The sequence below is a fragment of the Gossypium hirsutum genome, chromosome A02 (genome assembly GCF_007990345.1).
Source record: "Gossypium hirsutum isolate 1008001.06 chromosome A02, Gossypium_hirsutum_v2.1, whole genome shotgun sequence".
Taxonomy (NCBI): Eukaryota; Viridiplantae; Streptophyta; class Magnoliopsida; order Malvales; family Malvaceae; genus Gossypium; species Gossypium hirsutum.
Window position 1 is genome coordinate 25,179,653 of NC_053425.1, and position 27,685 is coordinate 25,207,337.

The following is a 27,685-nucleotide window of genomic DNA, read 5'->3' on the forward strand; positions in this document are numbered from 1 at the left end:
TTCCCGAAAAGCTAGTAGCATCAAATCAACAGGTAATTCACAGCCTTTTATTTTCAGTGGACAGTCACGACACACTAGATTAACTATCACACTTTGGCCTAATGGATTAGTGACTTGAACATCATAATCAGTAGGTTCAACAAACAATTTCTTTTCTGATGCTAATGCTATGCAAACATAAGAATGTGTAGACCCGGGGTCAATCAATGTACACACAGTAACATAAAAAAAGATAGAAAGTACCAGTAATTACATCTAAAGCTCTTGCTTCCTCTCTAGCTCGAATAACATATGTACGCGCAGGTGCCGTAGGCTCTGACTGAGTAGTCGAATCTCTCATACCGGAATGAGCAGTCCCAGTAGCCCTGCACTTATAACAAGCTCCTATCTTGCCTCTACATTCACTGGAGTGAGGTTTTCCACAATATTTTCATCTAGGCTTGAGAGTATTCTGTAAACTGCCAACACTAGCTGTAAGTTTAACAAGTACCCCGAAATCCTGTTGAGTCAACTTGTTCTTACTCGATTGTTCCGGCATTGAGGTAAATTGACTGGAATCATCTCTAAACTTTTTAGTCGAAAATGCTAAAAATGATTTGGAGGAGCTTCTCTTATAGGATTCTTTATTCCTTCTTTCCCGTTGCATTTTTGTATTGTACACCTCTTCCATTTTATGAGCATGATTTGATAGAACAAAAAATTCCTGTATCTCTGTGCCCCCAATCATCATTCTGATTTTATCATTTAACCCTTCCTCAAACCGAATACACATTTCTTCTTCGGTTGATACAATTTCTTGAGCATATCTACTGAGTTATACAAATTCCCTCTCATATTTAACCACTGTTCGATTTCCTTTTCGTAAGTCATGAAATTCCCTCTTCTTTTTATCTAGATACCTCTTACTGACATATTTCTTTTTAAATTCACTTTAGAAAAATTCCCAAGAAATTTTCTCTTTCGGCGCTACAGCTACAATGGACATCCACCAATTATATGCTTCCTCTTTCAGTAAAGAAACAACACATCTCAAATAATCATTTAGAGGACAAGCCATTTCTTCAAACACTCGCACTGTATTTTGAAGCCAATACTCAGCTTTGACTGGGTCATTATCTAACCTGCCTCGAAATTCTTCGACCCCAAATTTTTTGAGTTTTTCTACCAGAGTATGCTTACTTGATTCAGTTACCAGAAGAGGTGAAAGTATAACAGGGGTTGTGGTGCTATAGATGGTGTAGTTGGGGGAAGAGGTTGCTGAGCTTGATTTCTTTCTTGCATCATCTCTTTAAACCATTGGTTCATAAATTCATAAAACATATTTTTTAAGTTCTTATTATTGCATTTGTGAAATTGGGAAACTACTACTTGTCCCGTGTTCAGATATTTGTACTTTGCTATTAGCGTCATCACGTTCAGCATGTTCGAACTTATCTGACATCTTTACAATCTATAAGAAAAACAAAGACTAGATTGGATCATACACATCATACTATCACAGATTTATATGGCCTGTATTTCTAGACACTTTACACATTACATTCGTTTCGAGAATCAGTTAAATTAAAGCTCTAATACCAATAAATGTAACACCCCTAACCCTTATCTGTCGCCAAAACAGGGTTACAGAGATTGTTACAAGTATGTACATGTATATTATGAGCTTAAAATCGAAGAAGTTACAAAGTTTGTATATAAGCTTATGAATAAGCTTGAATGATTTGTTAGTAATCATAAAGTACATGATAATATGTTTAGATTAATGAATGTTGTATTTGTGATTAGTTAAGTTTATATGATAAAGCTTACTAAGCTTATTAGCTTACTTTATGTATTTTCCTATATTTTATAGTGATATCGAAGGTAGCTCAAACTCATGGATCGTCGGAGATTACGTCACACTATCCAACCATCACTTTGGTACTTTTGAGCTTATGGTTTGGTCATATGGCATGTATAGGATTTTGGTCATGTTGGTTATGTTTTGGTAGTGAGTTTTGTCATTTGAGATGGCTTGTGAATGGTTATGTTTTGGATTGTATATATTTATAGTTGTGAGATTTGGCTTAATTTGGCTAGTTTGATGATGTATATATAACTGTGCTTATGGTTATATTTTGAGATTTGTGGAATTGGTATCTTACTTATGAATTGGTACAAATTGATGTGTGTTTGGTAAATGTTTAGCTAGTTAATTGGTATATGTGTTTAGGCATGTCTTGATTAAGAAAACCATAAGTTATAAGCATGTTGGTTATTAGTGTTGGAAATGGTATGAAATTTGTCTTGGTTGTGGCTAAAATATACACTTAATTATGCTATGTTGGGGTGTTATTTGGGTTGTTTAGGTACAGGAAGTTGTGGGTGGCAAATTGGCTTGGTAAATAGTCTATTTTTGTCCATACGGGCGTGTGTCTCAGCCGTGTGTGACACACGATCATATTACACGGCTGTGTGTCCCCTAGCGTTGAAATTTAAATAAAGTCAGTAAGCTCCACACGGTCTTACACATGGGCGTGTGATCGGCCGTGTGGTAGAAGTCAGTATACCCCTATTTTGCACACTGCCTAGCACACAGGCACGTGAGTTGGCTGTGTTGCATAAGTCAGTATACCCTACAGGTTTGGCACAGCCTAGTACACAGCCTGGCACACGAGCATGTGTGGCCACTTTGAAGGGTACACTGGCTAGACATAGGGGCGTGTGGTTGGCCGTGTGACCCAAGTCAATATGTTCCCCCTGTTTTCACACGGCTTGTGACACGGGTGTGTCTGGTGGCCGTGTGAGACACACGGCCTGCCCACACAGATGTGTGTCCTCTATTTTGAGTAAAATTTTCAAAGTTTCGTGAAAGTTTTATAAGTTATCGGTTGAGTCCCAAACCGCTCCTAAAGTATGTTTTAGGCCTCATAGGCTATTATAAGGGACAAATTGATTGAGATTTAATGAGAATTGTATAAATTGATTGAATGTATGAGAAAAGTATGGTAGTATGTTCTATAAGTTCGGTAATGCTCCATAACCCTATTCTGGTGTTGAATATGGGTGAGAGGTGTCAAAAATACAATAAAAACTTTTCTTTCAGCAGCAATTCACACATGTTAAACAAACAATTTTTAGGCATAGGTATGTTCAAACAATCAAAACTCTCAAAATTCCTTCGAATAGGTAGAGATATCCATAAATTTTTCTCACATTATTTAAGAATTCATATAACAATCTAAATCAAATAGATTAAGCTTTTTACATGAAAATTCTTTATCACATACGATCAAATTTTGTATATGTTGATTTAATCCAACCACATCAACAAACTTACCAACATAATGCACATCATGAAAAAAATCTTCATGGCAGTATTTGAGACAAAATCATCAACAACAATCAAAGAATAACAATTAACCGAAACAATGTGCGGGGATCTTTCCAAAACTAAGTCACCAATAATTTTATCAACAACATTCAAATTAGATTGCCATGATTCAATTGATAAAGATTCCTTACCTTGCTTACCTTTAAGCAGTTGTGGATTAATTTCATTTCTGGTCTCACCTTTCTCGATCAATCGGAATCGTTTCTCATGGGGAAGGTATTAAAGTTGGAACTTGTCAAATGAATCTTTAGAGACCTGAAAAGAAGGAAAATCAGGAAAACTTACATGCGGGTTAGTTAGGACATTCCTCACTTTTGCTTGACCACTTTCTTCTTTTTCAATTCTACTTTTTTTTTCTTCTCTCTTGTACTTTTTTTCAATTTTCTTTTCAAGCTCACATTATCTTTCAGTCTCTTTTTCTTTTCATTCTCTTTTCTCATAGCTTCTTTTCTTACACACTATCTTTTTATTTCCTTTTCTTTTTTTCTTCCCTCAATCTCCTTTACTTTTCTTTCATAAAAATTCTTCTCTCTCTCTTTTCTTAATTTTTTTTTTTCTCATTTTTTTCTTCTTCAATTTCTTTTCTTTTTCTCTCAAACTCTTCTAGTTTTCTCTCATTTTCTCTCATTATCAACTCTTGTTGTTATTTTCTTTCAATTTCCTTTTCTTTTATTATTTCATTAAAAGATGGGGTTGACATGAAAGAATTAGAATGAGTAGACTTTCGTTGTGTAACAGTCCAATTTTGAGCCTAGTTGAAATAGTGGTTTTGGGACCACAAATCTGAAGAGGAAAAAATTATTTTTACTATATTTTTGTAGTCTACAATTTCAGGAATGATTTCATGAAAATTTCATTCAAAATATTTGACGTCTGGGCACTCAATTTAGTCAAAAGAACTAAATTGTAAAAAGTGCAAAAGTTGAGTTCTATACATTAGAGGTGTCCAATTGTTATGAAATTTTAAATTGAAGGTCCTTAAATGGTAATTAGACCATTGGTTAATTTTTTGAACAAAAATGGACATGAAATAGGTGAAATAGAATATTTTTAAGTTAGGGGCATTTTGGTCATTTAGTAATTAAAATGAATTAAAAAAATTAAAAGCCAATTTTTGTCCATCTTCAACCCCATGGCCGAATTTCACAAGGGGAAACCATGGCTAAGGTTATTCAAGCTTCCAAGCTCGATTGTAAGTCCGTACTAGCCCTGTTTTTAAGGATTTTTACATTTTTGAGATCTTCGTAACTCGGTTTAGCTATTTCTACCATTATTTTGAGCAAGGGTTTGTGTTTAAAATTTACCCATGGATGACATACATGTGTTTTGATGTTTTGTGGAAGAATATAAAAGTTTGGAGTGTGATAAACAACTTTTACTAAGTGATTTTTTATGAAATTTCATAAAAGCACCTATTTGTAAAAGTTGTAAAATATGTGTAAGAAATGTGATTTAGTGAAAAAATGTGGGCTGCTATAGAGGGAATATGAATCGGCTAAGCTTGGAAATTGAGAAAAATGGATACATTTCATTTACGAGCCTAAAGGTAATTTGTAAATATGTGAAACTTTAGGGGCAAAAATTTAATTTTGCCATAATATGATTTTTGGACTGATTTGAATAGTATAATAATTTAATAAGTCGAATGTGATATTATAGATCAAGAAAAATGAAGTTTGGACTTAGAATGGGGGAAAAATGAGTATTGGACGATTTGGTCCTTTTCGCCATTTTAAGTCGAGGTAAGTTCGTATGTTAATAAACGTTATTGATTAGTGTTAATTATACAATATTATTATATATTTGATTAAATCGTGAAAATTAAAGTAAATGTTCGAATTGAGTAAAAACGCAGGATCGATCACGATCGTTGCATAGTGAAATATGAATTGATGGTAAAAGACCATGGTTAAACCATGGCAATGTGCTAAGTCAAATAAGTGATTCGCATGTAAGACCATGTAACAGCCCGATTTTGGGGCTAGTCGGAGTAGTGGTCTTGAAACCACAAATTCGAAGTCAAAAAAATTATTTTATTATTATTTTGGAGTCATAGCATGTTATTAGTAGTTTATGAAAAATTTGGCGAGTTAATTTTGATGTTTATGAGCCCAATTGCGAAAAAGGACTAAATCACATAAAGTGCAAAAGTCTTAAATTGATAGCTAAGGGTGTTAAATTGTTATGAATCTCAATTTTGGGGTCTTTAAAGGGAAAAAATACCCTTAGATCTTAGCTTGGCCGGCCATGTGAGAAAAAAATGTTGAAAAGTCAACATTAGGTAAATGGATGACATAATGTGTAATAAAATAATGCCTAAGCCTAGATATCATCTTTTCTTTCTTTCATTCTTCCTTCTCCCACAAATTTTTCAGCCATTGTTAGGGGTTTTGAGCTTCAAAAATTTCAGCAACTTATTCCTCTTGCAAGTAAGTAATTTACATACTTTTTGTTGATGATTTTTACATTTTTGGACCCCTTGAAGCATAAGCTTTCTAATAAGGGGACTATTTTGCAAAATGGTTGAGAGTTTAAGGTTTTGCCATGAAAGCATATGTTTAGTTTTCTAAAATTTTATGGAAGAATATGAGTAGTAGATGTGTAATAAACAACTTTTGTGAAAGGATTTCTCATGAAAACCGTAGTAAGGACTATTTTGCATAAGTTGAAAGTTTGATGATAAATGTGTGAGATAGTGGAAATTTTGGATTGCTATAAGAGTAAAAATGGTTCGGATAGGCTTTTGATAGGAGGAAATTTGATAAAAATTGATTTTCAGATCTAAAATGGTCATTTTGCAAAAGTTTAGGGGCAAAATGGTCATTTTTCCCAAGTATAGATTATTGGGTGCCTAGATCGATAAAGTGACTAAATTTGTGAATTTTTGTTATTATAGATCAATAAATACCAAATCTGACCTTAGATCGGGGGAAGGCCAAGCAAATTGATTAAACTGTCTAGACACCATATTTTGTAATCGAGGTAAGTTGTATGCAAATATTACAACTACATTGTTATTATATGCAATGAGTTAATTTAGCATGAATTACTTGATTTTGGAAATGAGAAGTCATGATGATAATCAAGATAGCAGAATTCTCGTTTAAACCATGGGAAATAAATTGGATATTCATGCCATGATGTATGGACTACTGTGAGCTAGTGTAAGACATGTCTGGGACATGCATTGGCCATATTACGAGAGCCAATGTAAGACTATGTCTTGGACATGGCATCGGCAGTGAGACGAGAGCTAGTGTAAGACATGTCTGGGACATGCATCAGCCTCGAGATGTAAGCCAGTCTAAGACATGTTTGGGACATGCATCGGCTACGAGTTAAGCTAGTGTAAGACCATGTCCGGGACATGGCATCGGCATCCTATCCCATGTTGAGGTTTATTAAATATCAGGTAATGTTCTGAATGGTTCAACGGTGAAGTTATGGTTTAAGATTTAGAGAAAAGTATAACCGTGTTGTGAGTGGTACAGGTACCTATTTGGTATGTATGAGACGTGAGTTCAAAATATATTGTATGATGTGTAGTGGGATGTGATAAGTAAGTTGTGCTTATAACTATTTTATATTAAGAGCATGTTGATGAATGGTATAGTTGTTGCTATGTATTTGCATGCTTCTTACTAAGCTTTATGCTTGCTCCCTCTCTTCTCCATTTTCTTATAGTGTCGCCTACATAGCTTGAGGATCATCGGACATCGGATGTTACGGTTACACTATCATCCTGAACACTAGGTATAGTTAGAATTCTTATTTTTGTGTATGGCATGTATAGGGCTTAGACTTTAATATTTTGTGTCATTGAGAAATTAGCCAAATGTGTTGGCTTAGGATAAATCCATTTATTTTGTATAAGGCCATGGATAATGGTCAATACTCATTTTGATATTTATAAATTGAAGATGATATTTTCATGGATGAGTATATTGCACAAATGAAATGTTGTCCATTGTGGTTATTTTGGCTATGTGATGTATCATTGTATTGGCATAGAGTGATTTTATGCAGGTTATGTATGTAAGGGTGGCAAAGAGGCTTGGTAAATAGCCTCATTTTGTCCACACGGGTAGGCACACGGGCGCGTAGGCGTGTGATCCGGCCGTGTGTCCCCTGCACGTAAAAATTGCAAGCTAGTATGCATGATAGTAAACACACGGGCAGAGACACGGCCGTGTGTCTCAGCATTGTGAAGGGCACGGCCTAACAAACGGGCGTGTGCCTTGGCCATGTGACCCTTAAGAATTATTGACGTCAGAAACAGAATGTCTAGGTTTTTGCATACGGGCTAGATCATGGGCCTATCATGGCCGTGTGAAAACCCTTGTAGGTGTGAATTTAAAATTAATTCCACACGGGTAGAGGACACGGGCGTGTCCCTCTATTGCTTAGGCCTTGTAAGCTACACAGTCCAACAGTACGACCATGTCGAATTGATCACACGGGCGCGTTGCCCCTCCCACACAGGCGTGTGCCCCTGTGTCTAGCAAAAATTGTAACACCATATACCTGTAACCTACGTCGGGGTGGAGTACAAGGCATTACCTAACTCGACTTCATGCATACCACCAAACTCAAGTTACCAAGACTCGGTCCTGATTAAAACTTTTTCAATCTCCACTTTAAACTTCTTATTATGGGCCTACGAGCCCCACATGGATTATTGAAAATTTATTCAGAACCATTCCGGATCTTTAAACCAACCTTAAAAATTTTACCTTTAAAACATGGAATACGCTCGTGTGGAAGGGTAAACACCCGTGTGACCATTTCGACAAGGTCGTGCTGAAGGTCCGTGTGGTTCACACGGGCTAAGCACTCTGGGACATGCCCGTGTCCTACACCTGTGTGGAATTAAATTCTAATTCACACTTACAGGGGTTTTCAAATGGCCATACACACGCCCATGTCAATAGCCTGTGTCCCTCACATGGCCATGACACGCTCGTGTCTTAGCCCGTGTGCAAAAACTTGGGTATTCTATTTTTGACGTCAGCAACCCAAAATATCACACGGCCATGGCACACGCCCGTGTTCTAGGCCGTGTCCTCCACACGGTTGCGACACACGGTCGTGTCTCTACCCGTGTGTTTATTATCATGCATACTGACTTGAAATTTTTACGTGCAGGGGACACACGGCCGGACCACACACCCATGGGGCTGACCGTGTGTCACATACAGCCTAGACACGAGCCCATGTGCCTACCCGTGTGGACAATATAGGGCTATTTACCAAGCCTTATTGCCACCCTTGCATACCTATTTTCATGCAAATGGAAACCAACAAAATCAAGCATGATTTCCACAATTAAATCAGCCACACTAGATATTCATTCAACCATGAGGATGCATCTTTTATAAACTCAAAATAAATATTAGCCATTATTCATAGCTCAATACTAAGTGTAGGATCTATCCCAAGCCAACACATTTGGCCAATTCTCAAAGACTCAAAATAATAAGTTCTAACTCTATACATGCCATATTCAAAAATATAAATCCAACTATATCGAATGTTTCGGATGGTAGTGTAGTCGATATCTCTGACTTCTGGTGATCCTTGAGCTAGATAGGCGGCTCTGTAAAGAAATGGAAAGGAAAGGGAGTAAGCATAAAAGCTTAGTAAGTTGCATATAAAGGAATATACCACAACAATACATTGATAATCAAAATGCTCATAATACCAAGGTAGGCATAGATATAACTTACTCATTACCATCCATACAAGTCACATATTATACAATGAGCTCATATTTCATAAGTACCAATTAGGTATCTGTGCCACTCACAACACGGTTATACTCTCCTCATTAGATTAAGAACATAACTTTTACTGTTGGACCATTTGGAACACTACCAGATTTCCATAAGCCTCACACATAGAGTAAGTATGCCGATGCCATGTCCCAGACATGGTCTTACACTAGCTATCATTAACGAGGCCGATGCTATGTCCAGACATGGTCTTACACTAGCTCTCGCATATCCGTGTCGATGCCATGTCCCAGACATGGTCTTACACTAGCACTCGACTCAATGCCGATGCCATGTCCTAGACATGGTCTTACACTGGCTCTCATAATGTGGCCGATGCATGTCCCAGACATGTTTTACACTAGCTCACACAATTAATCCAAATGTCACGGCATGAATATCCGGTTTATTTCCTAGGGTTCCAACAAGATTTCTATTGTCTCAATTATCAATATGCTTTCTCAAGTCACAAACAAAACAATTCATGCTATATCAATTCAATAAAAATTCAAATACATATATCAACAATGTAGTTGTGTTATTTACTTATAACTTACTTCGGATTACAAAATGTACACGACTAGTCGGTTTAGTCGATTTGCTTGGCCTTTCCCCGGTCTAGGTTCGGATTTGACAATTCTTGATCTACATTAGCAAAATGCACTCATTTAGTCACTAAACATAATTAGGCAATTTAAAATTCACATCTTCGATAAAATGACCACCCCTAGACCTTGGCAAAATGACCATTTTGCCCTTATTCTCGAAAATTGATTTTTTTTATCGAATTTCTTCGTGTCTCAAGCCTAGTGAAACTCTGTTTACTCTTATAGCAACTCCAAATTTTCACCATTTCACACACTTATCACCTATTTTGCAACTTATGCAAAATAGTCCATTTAGGTGTTTTCATGCTAACACATTTCACAAAAATTGTTTATAACACAACTAGGACTCATATTTTTCCATAAAATCTCAGCAACTATCACAAATCCATTCATGGAAAAACCCTAAACTCTTAATCATTTTTCAAAATAGACCCCTCATTTGAAAGCTCATCTTCAAGGGTTTCAAAAATACAAAAATCATCAACAAAGGACTTGGAAATCACTTACTTATGAGTCAACTAAGTGGCTAAAAATTTTGAGCTTCCAAACCCCCTTCAATGGCTAATTTTTGGTGGTGTATATGAGAAGAGAAGAAAAGATGACAACTTTTCTTTATTTTAATCAATTTGCTAATGTTATCAAAACCGAACACTTTGACTAATTGATTTCCTTGTCTCATGGCCAGCTAGGCTTCCTTTTAAGGGTCTATTTACCTTTTAAAAACCTCCAATTTTGGTTCTCTAGTTATTTGACACCTTTAGCTATTAATCTAGGACTTTTACATTTTATGTGATTTAGCCCTTTTTCACAATTCGTCCCACAAACGTCAAAATTAACTCATCAAATTTTTCATGGACTACTATATACATTCTATGACTCCAAAATAATAATAAAATAATCCTTCTGGCCTCAGATTTGTGGTTTTAAGAACACTGTTCCGACTAGGCCCTAAATTGGGCTGTTATATTTCTCCCTTCGTTAGGGATTTTCGTCCTCGAAAATCTTACCGGTGAATAGATTTGGTTACTGATATCTCATAGCCTCCTCGGGTTCCCACGTGGCTTCCTTGACTCCATGTTTATGCCACAAAACTTTCACAAGTGTTATACTTTTATTTTTCAATTATTTGACTTACCGGGTTAAAATCTTGACCGGCTCCTCACCATAAATCATATCTGGATGAATCTCAACCTCTGACGGCGCAATTACATGCAAAGGGTCTGATCTATACCGACGTAACATGGACGCATGAAACATGTCGTGAATCTTCTCCAACTCTGGTGGCAAATCCAATCGGTAGGCAACTGGCCCTACTCTCTTGGTAACCTCATAAGGTCCTATGAAACGAGGACTCAACTTGCCTCTTCTTATGAATCTGAGAACTTTCCTCCATGGAGGTACTTTCAAAAATACTTTATCACCGACTTTAAACTGAATTCCTTTTCGTTTTAAATCCGCATAAGATTTCTGTCTATCCGAGGCGACTTTCAAGCAATCATGAATCATTTTAACTTTCTCTATAGTCTCTTTGACTAAATCGATCCCGAAAATCTGATTCTCTCTAAGCTCAGCCCAATATAAGGGAGTTCGACACTTCCGCCCATAAAAAGCCTCATAAGGCGCCATTTTATGACTTGTCTAATAACTGTTATTATAGGCGAATTCAACCAACAGTAGATCTTTTCCCAACTACCTTGGAACTCAAGGACGCAACACTGTAACATGTCCTCTAATATCTGAATTACTCTCTCTGACTGACCGTCGGTTTGCGGATGGAAAGTTGTGTTAAAACTCAACTTTGTTCCCAATGCCTCTTGTAACTTTTTCCAAAACCTCAAAGTAAATCTCGGGTCTCTGTCTGAAATAATTGATGTGGGCACCCCGTGTAGTCTTACAATCTCAGAGATATACAAGTCGGCTAATCTCTCAAGGGAGTAGTCGATATACGCACCAGTATGAAGTGTAACAACTTTGTTAGCCTATCCACAACAACCCATACTGCATCTTTCTTTTTCGGGGTTACTAGAAAACTCGTCACAAAATCCATAGTGATCCGATCCCACTTCCACTCGGTGACCATGATAGGCTGAAGTAGACCCGAAGGTACTTGGTGTTCAGCCTTTACTTGTTAACATACTAGGCACTTGGAGACAAATTCAGATATGTCTCTTTTCATACCCGACCACCAATACATTTTCTTAAGGTCGTTATACATTTTCACACTACCCGGGTGGACGGACAAACAACCACTATGTGCCTCTCCCAGGATCTTTCGAATAGGCTCATTGTTTTTGGGTACACAAACTCTGTCTTTGAACATTATACATCCATCGGTATCAATACAAAAATCTGATTCAATCCCTGACTCACACTGAGTTCTCTTGGCTTGCAATTTCTCATCACCTTTCTAAGCTTCTCGAATCTCATGAAAAAACGTCGGTCTAGCTCTCAACTCTGTTAGAATTGATCCATCATCAAAAAAAGCCATATCGGCATTCATTGCTCTCAGCGCAAATAATGATTTTCTACTCAATGTATCAGCAACGACATTTGCCTTCCTCGGATGGTAGTCGATGATCAACTCGTAATCCTTTAACAGCTCCAACCATTGGTGTTGCCACAAATTCAACTCCTTTCGAGTCATCAAGTACTTTAAAGCTCTTATGGCCAGTGAATACCCAACATTTCTCTCCATACAAATAGTGTCTCCAAATCCTCAACACTAACACTACAGCCGCTAGTTCCAAGTCATAGGTCGGGTAATTTCTTTTGTGTGGCTTTAGTTGTCTCGAGGCATAGGCTATAACCTTGCCTTCTTACATGAGCACACACCCCAAACCATTCAAGGAGGCGTCACTATATATCACAAATTCCTTGCCTGATTCTGGTTGCATTAATACTAGTGCTTCAGTCAATAAAGCCTTCAGTCTCTCAAAACTTTGTTGGCACTTTTCTATCCATTCGAACTTGACATCTTTTTGCAGCAATCTTGTCATTGGCGTAGCTATCATAGAGAATCTGTTCACAAACCGTCTATAGTATCTGGCCAAACCCAAAAAGCTTCGAACTCCAATTACATTCTTCGGCGGTTTCAACTTTACAATAGCAGAGATCTTGTTTGGGTCAACTCTGATCCCATTACCCGACACAATGTGCCCTAGAAATCCGACTTCTTTAAGCCAAAATTCACTTTTACTGAACTTGGTGTAAAGTTTCTTATCTCTCAAAGTTTGTAACACAATTCTCAGATACTCCACGTGCTAGCTCTCACCACTTGAATAAACCAATATGTCATCGATAAAGATGACGACAAGCTTATCTAGATATGGTCGAAAAACACAGTTCATCAAATCCATAAACACCGCTGGGGCATTAGTTAAACCAAAGGGCATGACGAGAACTCATAATGCCCGTATCTTATTTGAAATGCAGTCTTCGGCACATCTTGCTCTTTCACTCTTAACTGGTAGTATCCGACTCTCAGGTTAATCTTGAAAAATACAGTGGCTCCTTTTAACTGATCAAATAGGTCGTCAGTCCTTGGTAAAGGATACTTGTTCTTCACTGTTACTTTATTGAGCTGTCTATAGTCGATATACAATCTCATCAACCTATCTTTCTTTTTCATGAAGAGTACAAGAGCACCCCATGGTAAAAAACTTGGTCTCGCGCCGTTAGCCCTTGCAACTATGCTTTCAACTCTTTCAACTCCGTTAGAGCCATCCTATACGGAGTAATCGAGATGAGTGTTGTACTGCGGACCAACTTAATTCCAAACTCTACTTCTCTCACCGAAGATAATCCGGGCAATTCTTTCAGAAACACATCTGTGAACTCACAAACCACTGGTACTGATTCAATCGTCAACTCAGACACTTAAGTATTCAACACAAAAGCTAAATAAGCCTTATATCCTTTCCTCAAATATTTCTTGGTAGTCAAAGACGATATCACTACAGGCAGATTATCTGACTCATCTGATCCAACTTGAAGAATATTTTCATCTTCACATTTTAACTTAATTATCTTTTTCCCACAGTCCACTACAACACTATGAGTAGTCAACCAATCCATCCCAATTATTATATCAAATTCAGTAAATGGAAATAACATCAAGTCAGCCGAAAAACAATGACCTCTAATTGTCAAAGGGTAATTTCTACATACTTGGTCCACTAACACATGCCTGCATGAAGGATTGGACACTTTTATTACAAACTCAGTGGTCTCTACTAACATACTCGTATGAGGTATCAATTCCATACAAATATAAGAGTGGGTAGATCCCAGGTCAATTAAAGCAATAACAGATATGTCATAGATAGAAAAGGTACTCATGATCACATCGGGAGACTCTGCCTCTTCCCGAGCTCGTATAGCATAAGTCATTGTAGGTGCTTGCCTTCAGACCTCACTGTGGTATCTCTTGCCGCACCCCTACCGCTAGCCTCACTCCCGAGGTTCTTCTATGGTCTACCCCTCAACGGTGCACTACTTGCCTTCACTTCTTGCTTCCTTTCTCTATCTTTCATCTCAGGACAATCACGGATAAAGTGGTCTAGTGACCCACACTTGAAGCAACCCCTTTCATTTCCTCAGCACTCATCGAATTGACGTCTTCCACATTGCAAACACTCTGGCCTATTTGGTCGAGTACTGCCGACGCTCGCAACCGAAGTGGTCTGGGCTCTAGATGTAGTGTTTTGTTGGTTCTTGTTTCTATTCAAATATTCCGTTGAAGCATTCGACCGGGTAGTAAATTTCCTTAATCTCTTGGATGAGGACTGATTTCTGCATTTATCTCTTCTTCGAATCTCGCGACTCAAAAGCTGCTTTCCTCCTTTCTTTAATCAGCTTTTCAGCCTTATAAGCTCTTTCAACAAGGGCTACAAATTCCCGTAGCTCTAAAATGTCAATAAACACTCGGATGTCTTCATTGAGGCCATCCTCAAACCTCCTACACATGGTAGCTTCAGGGGATACGCATTCCTGCGCATACTTGCTAAATTTCACAAACTCACATTCATACTCCGTCACAGTCTTATTACCTTGCTTTAACTCTAAAAATTCCTTCCTTTTCTGGTCCATAAACCTTTGGCTAATGTACTTCTTTTGGAACTCTTCTTGGAAAAATTTCCAAGTTACTCTTTCTCTTGGTACCACAGACACGAGACTATTCCACCACTGATGCGCCAAATCCCGTAGGAGTGACGTTGCACACTTCACGCACTCCTCAGGTGTGCAATGATAATTCATCGAATACTCTAATGGAATTCTCCAGCCAAAACTCTGCTCTCTCCGGGTCATCATCTAAGTTAGCCCAGAATTCCTCGGCCCCTTGTTTCCACATCTTGTCTACCAGAAGCTTCTCTCTTCTAAACATGTCCGCACTTTGTAGAGCTACTGAGGCATATTGAGGAATCAGAGGAGGTGAGGGAGGTGGAGTGTTTGGATTCGCACTAACAAACTCCGTGTACCAAGCATCCATCATTCGGAGATAGGCTTCTCTAGTCCATCCGCCTTGGCCTATAGTCACGGGCTCACTCTCAACTGGCGTGGTCCCTTCGGTGGGAGTCGGCGTGTTACTTTTCATGCCATCTGCCGTGGCTCTATCAGGATCCATTTACTATAAAAAAAAATTATAATCGTCAGGATTCATCACACTATCAATATACAACTATGGCATGTATAGCTAGACTCGTACTCTCGCTAGGTTAGTCTTAGAACCGACTAAACCATAGCTCTGATACCTCTAAATGTAACGCCTTATACCCATAACCTACGCCGGGGCAGAGTACAAGGCATTTCCTAACTCGACTTCATGCATACCACCAATCTCAAGTTACCTAAACTCGGTCTTGATTAAAACTTTTTCAATCTCCACTTTAAACTTCTTATTATGGGCTTACGAACCTCACATAGATCATTGAAAATTTATTCAGAACCATTCCGGATCCTTAAACCAACCTTAAAAATTTTACCTTTAAAACAGGACACTCATCCGTGTGGAAGGGCAACACGCCCGTGTGACCATTTCGACAAGGTCGTGCTGATGGCCCGTATGGTTCACATGACCTAAGCACTCTGGGACATGCCCATGTCCCACACCCGTGTGGAATTAAATTCTAATTCACACCTACAGGGGTTTTCACACGACTAGACACACGCCCGAGTCAATAGCCCGTGTCCCTCGTACGGCCACGACGCACCCGTGTCTTAGCCCGTATACAAAAACTTAGGTATTCTATTTTTGATGTCAGCAACCCCAGAATATCATATGGCCATGGCACACGCTTGTGTACTAGGTTGTGTCCTCCACATGGCTGAGACACACGGCCATGTCTCTACCCGTGTGTTTATTATCATGCATACTGACTTGAAATTTTTACGTGCAAGGGACACACGGCCGGACCACACGCCCATGGGGTTAACCGTGTGTCATACACGGCCTAGACACACGCCCGTGTGCCTACCCATGTAGATAATATAAGGCTATATACCAAGCCTCATTGCCACCATTGCATACCTATTTTCATGCAAATGGTAACCGACAAAATCAAGCATTATTTCCACAATCAAATCAGCCATAATAGATATTCATTCAACCATGAGGATGCATCTTTTATAAACTCAAAATAAATATTAACCATCATTCATAGCTCAATACTAAGTGTAGGATCTATCCCAAGCCAACACATTTGGCCAATTCTCAAAGACTCAAAATAATAAGTTCTAACCCTATACATGCCATATTCAAAAATATAAATCCAAATATACCGAATGTTTCGACTAATAGTGGGATCAATATCTCTGACTTCTGATGATCCTTAAGCTAGATATGCAGCTCTGTAAAGAAATGGAAAGGAAAGGGAGTAAGCATAAAAGCTTAGTAAGTTGCATATAAATGAATATACCACAACAATACATTGATAATCAACATGCTCATAATACCAAGGTAGGCATAGATATAACTTACTCATTACCATCCATACAAGACACATATTATACAATAAGCTCATATCTCATACGTACCAATTAGGTACCTGTGCCACTCACAACATGGTTATATCTTCTCATTAGACTAAGAACATAACTTTCACCGTTGAACCATTCGGAACACTACCAGATATTCTATAAGCCTCACACATGGAGTAAGTATACTGATGCCATGTCCCATACATGGTCTTACATTAGCTATCATCAACGAGGCTGATGCCATCTCCAGACAAGGTCTTACACTAGCTCTCGCATATCCATGCCGATGTCATATCCCAGACATGGTCTTACACTGACACATCTCATAGTTGATGCATGTCCCAGACATGTCTTACACTAGCTTACGTCTCGAGGCCGATGCCATGTCCCAGACATGGTCTTACAATAGCACTCGACTCAATGCCGATGTCATGTCCCAGATATGGTCTTACACTGGCTCTCATAATGTGGTCGATGCATGTCCCAGACATGTCTTATACTAGCTCACACAATTAATCCAAATGTCACGGCATGAATATCCGGTTTATTTCCTAAGGTTCCAATAAGATTTCTACTGTCTCAATTATCAATATGCATTCTCAAGTCACAAACAAAACAATTCATGCTATATCAATTCAATAAAAATTCAAATACATATATCAACAATGTAGTTGTATTATTTACATACAACTTACTTCGGATTACAAAACGTACACGACTAGTCAGTTTAGTCGATTTGCTTGGCCTTTCCCCGGTCTAGGTTTGGATTTGACAATTCTTGATCTATATTAGAAAAATGCACTCATTTAGTCACTAAACATAATTAGGAAATGTAAAATTCACATATTAGGTAAAATGACCATTTTGCCCCTAGACCTTGGCAAAATGACCACTTTGCCCTTCTGCTCGAAAATTGATTTTTTTATCGAATTTTTTCGTATCTCAAGCCTAGCCAAACTATTTTTACTCTTATAGAAACTCCAAATTTTCACCATTTCACACACTTATCACCTATTTTGCAACTTATGCAAAATAGTCCATTTAGGTGTTTTCATGCTAACACATTTCACAAAAATTATTTATAACACAACTAGGACTCATATTCTTCCATAAAAAACTTAGAAAATATCACATATCCATTCATTTCAAAACCTTAAACTCTTAATCATTTTGCAAAATAGACCCCTCATTTGAAAGCTCACGCTTCAAGGGTCTCAAAAATAAAAAACCATCAACAAAGGACATGGAAATCACTTACTTATAAGTCAACTAAGTGACTGAAAATTTTGAGCTTCCAAACCCCCTTCAATGGCTGATTTTCAGTGGTGTATATGAAAAGAAAAGAAAAGATGACAACTTTTCTTTATTTTAATCAATTTGCTAATGTCATCAAAACCTAACACTTTGACTAATTGATTTCCTTGTCTCATGGCCAGCTAGGCTTCTTTTTAAGGGTCTATTTTCCCTTTAAAGACCCCAAATTTTAGTTCTCTATCTATTTGACACCTTTAACTATTAACCTAGGACTTTTATATTTTATGCGATTTAGTCCTTTTTCACAATTGGGCTCACAAACGTCAAAATTAATTCACCAATTTTTTCATGGACTACTATATACATGCTATGACTCCAAAATAATAATAAAATAATCCCTATGATTTTAGATTTGTGGTCTTGAGACCACTGTTCTGACTAGGCCTTAAATCGGGCTGTTACAAAATTTTTTTGAGTTCATGGAAAGACTCGAATCATTCCCGAATGGTTTTAAATGAACGTTTGGAACCTCGTAGGCCTTTATTATGGAGTTTTTGATTTATATTGAAAATGTTTTAAATTTGACCAAATTAGGTAATGCCTCGTATTCTGTCTCGGCATAGGGTACAGTGTGGGGTGTTACAGACCATATCTAGGATATGACCTTGTGCTAAGTGAAATAAGACCATGGCATCTAAGTGAAATAAGTCCATGGCAATGTGCTAAGTGAAATAAGTTCATGCCAATGTGCTAAGTGAAATAAGTCTATAGCAACTAAGTGAAATAAGTCCATGGCATTGTGCTAAGTGAGAAATTTCCCGGTTGAACCTAAGGAATAAAATAGCTTTGGACACAAGTGTGGTACTATGTGAAGGCCACTTTGTGAATATAATAGCTTTGGGCACAAGTGTGGTACTATGTGAAGGCCACTTTGTGAATAAAATAGCTTTGGACACAAGTGTGGTACTATGTGAAGGCCACTTTGTGAATAAAATAACTTTGGCTACAAGGGTGGTACTATGTGAAGGCCACCGTGTATCCATTATTATTCCGATGTGTTCAATGGGAAATGCCTAAGTGTAAACGAATATGAATATGTGATGATTAAATTTGAAAGAATTATGAACCAATAATATTATTTGATGTTAAATTGAAATAATGTGTTTTCATTGAGGTTTAAGTGTATCAACTGACATAGCCAAGATAAAAAAAATGAAAGTATAACTGATTTAAGTGATACAGGTATGTACGAAATCTATGTGAATGTTGAATGAAAGTTAATACAAAGAAAACGTGAAAGAGTAAAATTAGAAATAAAACAGTTTTGGACAACAGTAGTTTTGTAACTTTGAAAAATCATCAAAAATGGTTGAAATGGAATTAGAGGTTGAATAAGATATGAAACTAAACCTTATTGAGTCTATTTTCATATAAAATAAACGGCGTAAGCAAAATAATTTCATATTACGAGATATTTGAAATTTTGTGAGATAGGGTTAGAATGATTTTGAAATCCCCTATTCTGATTAAAAATTGTATAACAAGAATTATTGGTTAAAGTTTATATTTTTAAAATTCTTATTGAGTCTATTTTCAATAGAAACAAACGAAAATATCATTCGAATCCCATACGAAGAGATAATTAATTTTTAGTGAAGAAGCATTGAAACTGTCAAATAGTAGAACAAGAGAGAATTTAAAGAATAAACTATACGTATTGGCTTGACCCAAAAATTCTAAAATTTTATGGTAAGAATATATGTGAGTCTAGTTTCAGGAAAAATTAGCGGATATTAATTTGGAGTTTCGTAGCTCAAGATATAAATAATTTAGTGACTGTGACTCGAGTAGATATATTGAGATGAATAAGAGTAAATAGTGGAACTATGTGCAATTATGATTGTATTATCTTGAGAACATATTGTGAGAATTGGTAAAAGCATGTTAATAAATTTCTTATTATTTACATACCGACTTACTAAGCTATATAGCTTACTCTGTTTATTTTCTGTGTTCATGATGTCCTCAGGTTAGCTCGGGTTGGAAGTCGCCAGAGAACCTATCACATTATCAAAATAACAAATTGGGTATTGATAATTCTTTTACTTAAGGTCATTGCATGTATATGAGACTTGGTTATTTTTGTATGTGTCATAATTGTTTTGGCCTAAAATGTTGACCTATGCTATTTGAAAGTTCATTGTTGTGTAAGGCCATTTGATGTTGGTATATAAGCTATATTATAAGTCCATGATGATGCATTTCAAGGATGTGTGCGCTTACATATGTGGATGAATGAGTGGTGATATTTATGTGTGACATAAATTTGTTCGCAACGATAAGTTAGATTAGTGCACGAGCTAAGACACGGCCATGCGAGCCACATGGCCGTGTCCTAATATCACACGGGAGTGTGCCCCTATTTTTCATGAAAATTTTCAAAGTTTTCTAAAGTTCTCGGTTTGGTCCCGAACCGTTTCCAAAGCAGGATTTGGGCTTCGTAGGCCTATATTAGGGACTTTAAGATGAAATGTGAAAAGTTTTAAATTTGAACGCAAATTCATAACCTGGTTTTATATGATTACATGTGTTTATGTCTGGTAATACCTCATACCCTATTCCAGTGTCGAACACGGGTAAGGGATGTTACACATTGGGTATGAATAGAATGATTTACATACGAAACAGAATCACCTCTTTATGATTAAATCTTCGTTGGTGCAGTTGAAGAGATACTTGTGTCTTTTCGTTTGTTACCTTGAAAGGCTTCAAACTCTGGTTTTCTTTACAGCGATTCAAATTCCTCAACGAATAGGAATCACGACATGGATCACTTCTCAAGAAATCATAAGATGATTGACTCCTTAACGATCTTGCTTATATACAATCTAATTATTTTTTTTTGTATTTACACGGTTTCAGATCGCATAATCCTTCTCATTTCTTTCAACAATATTTGCAATTCTAACTCGGAAAGTTCTTGGGACATGATTTCAGCAAAGGATTAGAAAACAAAAGAAAATTAAATAGAATATGATCCTCACCAAATTCAAAATCCTCACAAATCCTCTCGGAAGAAAAAAATTTTCACTCTGCTTATGTTTCACTCTATTTTGGCTTTTTCTCGCTCTTTTAATCTCACCACTTGTGCCTTTTTCCTTTCAAGTTCTTCTCAAAGTTTTGGATCGAACTAGTTAGGACTTGAACAAGGAGCACTTGTAACAATCAGCAGTTAGCAACAAACGAATGATATGTGGTAGGATATGTTCAAAACAAATAAAAAGGGAAAAATGTAACAAGGTTTTTTAATTGAAAGATTTCAGTAGTGTGACAACTTGTCGGAAAATATAAGATATACTCCATGATATAATTTTTTTTTACAATTTTTTTTTCTAACTTCAATTTGCTTTTCTTTTTTGAATTTTTTTCTCTTCGACTTTTTTATATTTCGAAACTTCTAATATGATACCTGGATTAGATTTTCGTAGCTCTGATACCAAATGATGTGTGCTCGTAATCGTGAATTTGATTACAAGACGTTGAGTTGCCTGATTGTCTAATGCTGTATTGTTTTGAAATAGACTTTAAGGTGAAAATGGGATTAATAGCTATTGATCCGATGGAAAGGATGGAAATGGTGTTGGATGGATAACTTGCATAAAATGGAGACTTAGAAATGAACCAACAATATGAAATATCATGACCTAATTTCTAGAAAGTGAAATAACAAACAAGTCTTTGAAGAAGAAGAAGTAAATTGTGACCTGCAATTTAGCAAAATAGGAACCAACAGTATGTTAGAACACCACGCTTCAGAACAAAGAAAGAAATGAAGTGATAAGTTTAAAAAAAAAGGGTTTGACGCAACAAGGAGTACCTTGATAAGTCTAAGTAAGTTCTTTCAAGAACAATGGGTAAATGGTAGATATGATCTTAAAGACTAACCTAAATCCAAATGTAAAAACCTTATAGTTTCATTAAAATGTAATACCTACGTAACTAACTTCATGTCAACATTTATAGGATGGAAAAACGACCTAAAGTTCCCTCTTTTAAAATGAATAGTAATAAAATAGAAAAATTAATTAAATTGGCTAAAGTTAATGAAAACTTAAAACTCTTTTAAAAAGGGAAATAATAAAAAGAAAACTTAAATAAATGAAACAAATAAGACCTTGACATGATGATGATAATAATAACAATAATACATCTTATTCATAATACAATAAAAGAATCAAAGTAACATAAACAAAGAATATTAAAATGTATGTAAGGGAATGTGTAAAAAAAACATAAATATAAATAGACATGAAAATAAATAAAGACGAAATAAGAATAAATAAAAATTATACAAGTGTGAATAAATATAAAACATTAAAATAAAGTGCATAATTGACATTAAATATATAAGGTATAAATGCAAAAATGAAAGGGAAGATATAAGTGTAAAAAACTTATTAAATAAATGCAAATGAAAGGGAAGATATAAGTATAAATAACTTATTAAAGATAGAAACAAAATGACATACCTTAATTTTGGGACTAAAAGAGAAAAAAAAATGTAGAAGACAGAGGATTGATGTAGCAATTAATTTGCATTTAATTTTTAAATTTTGGGTTAAATCAAAAGTCTGAAGAAACAAAAGGGTTACTGGTGTAAATAGGCCAGAGGGTGAGGGCGGTGCTACAAAAAAAGGTATTTTTTGTAAATTTAAAAAGTAAGGGGGTGAGAATAAATTACCCATTTTTGGCACCTATAATTGAAAAAAGAAAAACTATTCATTCTTTCATTTTTAACCTCATTTAAAAAAAAAACTCTTCCTCTTTCTATGTTGGCCATGGCTCCACCACCGGAGAGCTGTCCTCCGGTGGTGGAGGTGCCGCATATAGTGGCTAAATTTTTTTTTGCAAAATCAAAATTTTCTTTTTAAAAAATTACTACTTTTCTTAAAAATTAAAGCTTTATTTCGAAATAGTTGAAAAATAACAAAACTTTATTTTAAAATATTTAAACTTTTCCTTTAAAATAACTAAAAAAACATATTTTTATTTTAAAAATCAAAACTTTCTCTTTTTAAAAAAAATCACTATTTTTCTTAAAAATCAAAGCTTTATTTCAAAATAGTTGAAAAGATCAAAACTTTGTTTTTAAAAATTTAAACTTTTCCTTTAATATGACTAAAAAACATATTTTTATTTTAAAAATCTAAACTTCCTTTTTTTAAAAAAAATAAAAATTTCTCCCAAGATCAAGCTTTTTTTTTAAAAAAAGGAAAACATTTATTTTAGAAAGAGGAATGAAAAAAAAACCTGGATTTTTGGGGAATTAGAATGCTTGTTATTGTTTTTTTTTTGCCTTTTTTTAAGAATAAAATATGAAAAACCTCTCTCCTTTTTTTTTTCTTTTTTCATTTCATGTATATTATTACTTTTTAATCTTGTTTATTTATAAAAAATAATAATAATAATAATAGTAACGATAATAATAATTTGGGCTATTGGTAGGCAAAAAAAAAAAAGGAAAAATAAAAATTAGTGTACACAACAACTTAATTACATTTTGTACAAACAAAAACCTTTTCAACAACATGAATAGATTATATGTATATAACTCCTTTAACGTATTATTTATGTTTGAGTTATAAAATTTTGTTGGAACTCAGCTAACTAACGACTAAAAAAAAATGGAGGCATAAAATAAATGTTACATGGTTTGACCGAAATGCCAAAGAAAAGGAATGAATATATAAAAAGTGATTAACCATCCATAACCAGAAAACGCTTCATATAGCTAAGAAGCAAACATGTTAATAAAAATAGAATTCTGAAAGTGGGGACATTCAGTGGACAATCATGGGCCATTAATTAGCAGTGTCTATTTTGCAACTGCTCCTCTGCGGTGTAAGGTAATCTAAAATAATAAATGCATGATGCTTTCTCCGTAGCATATACAACAAAAGTACACATCCAAGACGAGGCCATTAATAAATCCAAACCATCTTTACGTTTCCAACTTACTTCATTGGCTGCCAATTATTCCCCCACTCCCGTCTTTGCTTTACTGGGCTTGAGAATCTGAAAAGAGCAAAGCAAGCTTGCATCCACGCTCATCAGTGCACCTGCATTATTAAATTCTCCGCAGTAGTTTGGAGCAGAAAATAGGGTAACAAGCTGCCTCTCTGCGAAAAATTCATAACCATCTTCCACAACCTATCCATTATTTTCAGCGAAAACATCATTATTCCCTTTCTCTGATCTATTTTACCACGAAACATAAAAAACAAAACGATGGAAAACTTGAAGGAAAAAAGACTGACCTGATGAGCACGGCATATGAGGTCAAGATCATGTTTCTTTAAGAACTCAGCTACCTTGTCGGCTCCAAAAGTATAGGAGACGCCCCTATCATTCTCACCCCAACCACTGATTTCTCTATCCGGATCTGCCCAGAGAAGGTCGCAGAGAAGGCCTTGGTCTGGTATATCTATTGGTCTTTCTATAGCTCTTATTTGATCCAAGCTCTTCATATCTGGCGAAAGTCCACCATGCATGCACAGAATTTTTTTATCAACAACCGCTGACACAGGTAGGCAGTTGAAGCAATCTGTAAATACTTTCCACAAACGGACACTAAAACGACGCTTGCACTCATCATAGAACCCATAGATTCTGTTAATAGAAGCACATTCATGGTTTCCTCGAAGGAGGAAAAAGTTGTCTGGGAATTTTATCTTGTAAGCAAGAAGCAGACATATAGTCTCTATACTTTGCTTTCCTCTGTCTACATAGTCTCCGAGAAACAAGTAGTTGGCCTTTGGTGGAAATCCACCATACTCAAATAACCGAAGAAGGCCTGAATATTGGCCATGTATATCACCTGTGAACAAAAATGTTATGAAATTTACAATTGAATTTAGTATGACAAAGAGGAAAAAGGCTGTGGTTTCTAGCAATGTTTAATTTAGCATTCTTTTTTAAATGAGTCGTTCAAAATTTATTTTTGAGAAATTTAGTTTAACATGGGATAAAGTTTATTTTGGAAAACCTTTTAAATATTTGAACTTTTGTCACTTTTTAAATATTTGAAGTAATTCATATAAATTATTTATAAAATCTAATTTGAATATATAAATTATATTTTAGATATTAAAATTACATATAAACTTAACTCTTTTATTTAATAAAAAATAAAAAAATTTTATAACTAATGGATTAATTTACTCAAATGCAAAATATTCTTATTTTTTCATTTATTTGTTGTTGTTATTCTTATTATAATTTCATATTGTTATTTTGGTATTAATAAATACTCAACTAAAGACGGTAAAGTAATATATGACAATCCACTGTAAATTTTTTAATATATGAAATATAAATTGTTTGTAAAACTTAATTTTAAATATATAAATCATATTTATAATTTATAATTTATATAAACAAGAAATAAATTTAAAATTTCACACCTAAACTACTTTTCGAAAAATCAAAAGCTAAAGTTTTTAATTTTTTGTAGTTTAAATTGAAAAGCGAGCCTAAAACAGTGGTTTAACTTAGAAATCATACATGTTTAACATTACTTTCAACTTGAAAAGTTGATTTGATAATTACTTTTCGACCTTAAGCTAAATACACTTAATTACTTGACACATAATCTCAACAGAATGCTTTGCAATATTTTGAGCCTTTTTAAAGTTATATGGCTATTAAACTAGAATCATAATCATCATGTTTGCACTGATTAAGGGGATAACATTATATCTATGCACTAATAACAAGAATTGAAATTTTACCATACAAGCAAAATTTTGCTTGGAACATTAGAGATCTTGTGCGATATTTAAATATATGGATTCAAATGTTATCATACCTATTCCCTTCCCCTTACCGTTCTCTTCCCTCAATATTTTCATGATAAAAAAATCACCAAATAGATGTAAATAATAATAATGATAATAAAATGAATAAACAATCATGTGAATTGAGAATTAGTGTATGAAAAACCCAAGATTCAGCGAAGGGAAAAGACTTAGACTAGTGTGTGAAGGAAGAATTTAGGCATCTAATCAAATATTTAATTACGAGTATAAATATCAAATGACATTGAAGATGTGATATATATAATTGTGAATAAATAATGGTGAATAATTAATAAATTTTAGAGAAAATGAAAAGATGAAATGAAGATGAGTACCACAGATGTTAATGGGAGCTTCTAACTGAAGGAGATTAGGTTGGGAGAGAAAGAGTTTTTTGGCAGTGAGGCAAAGTTGTTTGATTTCAGAGTTGTTGAGGTAGATTCTTTTCCCTATATTAATCTTTGCTTCCAGTAATCTCTCTATGATGGCCTCCAAACCTTCCATTAGCAATGATATTACTCTCTCTCCAACTACCTATTTTGCTACTTTATGATTTATTTTCCAGAAAACATTGAGCATTGATGAACACAAACAATCAAACAACGAAATCTTGCTTGTGGCTGCGCTACGCTTTGATACATAAAGAAAGAAATATAGTTTGATAGAGAGAGAGAGAGAGAGAGAGAGAGAGATGGCAATAGAATCGCGGCTTTTGAGATAAATTAGGGGTTTGGGTGGGAGAGGAGAATACAACATTGATTTTGATTCCAAACATTGTTAGACGGTTTCACGCTTTGACTTTATTATTATTATTATTATTATTATTATTATTCAATTTAAACTTTAAATTATACTAACTTTCTTCACTTTGATACTTTTTTCCACTTTTATACTTTAAACTTGAAAATAAATCTTTATTGCATCTCCAACAAATAAACACGAAGATCATCTCTTCAGTCCTTTTTTGACTTGCTTGTCTTCTTTGCTACCGAAAAGTTCTTTCAATCTCAGGGTCTACAGGGAGTAAATTGTTAATTCGGTCAATACTAAATTAAACAATTCAATGTAAAAAATATTCATAGATATGTTCGTCGTAACAACAACAAAATTAAAAGGATAGGGAACAATAATCAAATCCGGTGTTTTCTCCGTGGCTTGACTAGTTTTCTCCACTCATTTTTCTCCGTTTTTTTCTTTTCGAACCGAGGCTTCTATGAACACTTGAATGCTATTCCAAATGGTGGTTGATTGACACTTTTTCAAGAGGTGAAATAGGCAAGGAAATAGGGGAAGAAAATAAAGAACAGTGGAAGGGAATGAAGAGAGAAGTGAATAGATGAGAAAGGTTGATATGTGTTTGAAGTGAGCAGCCAAGGGGGTATTTATAGATTGAGAAGGCTACTACAAATAGCCAAAATCAGCAGCCAAAGACTCCCCCCATGTCTGGCCACACATGTAGCATGTTTGAAGATTTGAAACATGCTATTTTAAGGTAGGGGCAAATCTAGAAAGACATAAATAGTGGAGGGGTTTGAATGCAATTTGAAGGAGTCTTCAAGGGCCATTTTGCAAGCCAAATAATCAGCCAAGCAAGCTGATTGAGTCAGCATGTCGAATGGTTTTGGGCTGCCCAGTGCTCAGTTGGATCGGTTTTCTCAGTTTAGCTCAACTTGGCCCCTTTTCATAATTAATTAACAATAATTTATTTAACCCAAATTAAATTTAATTAAAAATTAAAATTAATTATATTATGAATTAATACACATAATTAGGACTATCTTAGGCTAAAAAATTAATTCGCCTTGATGCTTCAAATTGCTTCTTGATTTTGTGCTCCTAGCAGTGTCT

At 35.4% G+C, this 27,685-nt stretch overlaps 1 protein-coding gene across 1 annotated transcript; it reads right to left on the minus strand.

Annotated features, from left to right (window-relative positions):
• Nucleotides 1-23,704: 23,704 nt before the first annotated feature.
• LOC107952525 (serine/threonine-protein phosphatase PP1) lies at nucleotides 23,705-26,501 on the minus strand. Its single transcript, XM_016887765.2, has 3 exons — nucleotides 26,173-26,501; nucleotides 24,299-24,858; nucleotides 23,705-24,191 (listed from the first exon to the last, which is right to left on the minus strand). The coding sequence occupies exons 1-3, from the start codon at nucleotides 26,339-26,341 to the stop codon at nucleotides 24,015-24,017; spliced, it is 906 nt and encodes a 301-aa protein (XP_016743254.2). The 5' UTR covers nucleotides 26,342-26,501; the 3' UTR covers nucleotides 23,705-24,014.
• Nucleotides 26,502-27,685: the final 1,184 nt, after the last annotated feature.

Coding starts and splice junctions, on each gene's coding strand:
- LOC107952525 (XM_016887765.2), bottom strand. CDS start 26,341: ATGGAAGGTTTGGAGGCCATCATAGAGAGATTACTGGAAGCAAAGATT. Junction 24,859..26,172: donor AGCTCCCATTAACATCTGTG/GTACTCATCTTC, acceptor TTTTGTTCACAG/GTGATATACATGGCCAATAT. Junction 24,192..24,298: donor TCATATGCCGTGCTCATCAG/GTCAGTCTTTTT, acceptor AATAATGGATAG/GTTGTGGAAGATGGTTATGA.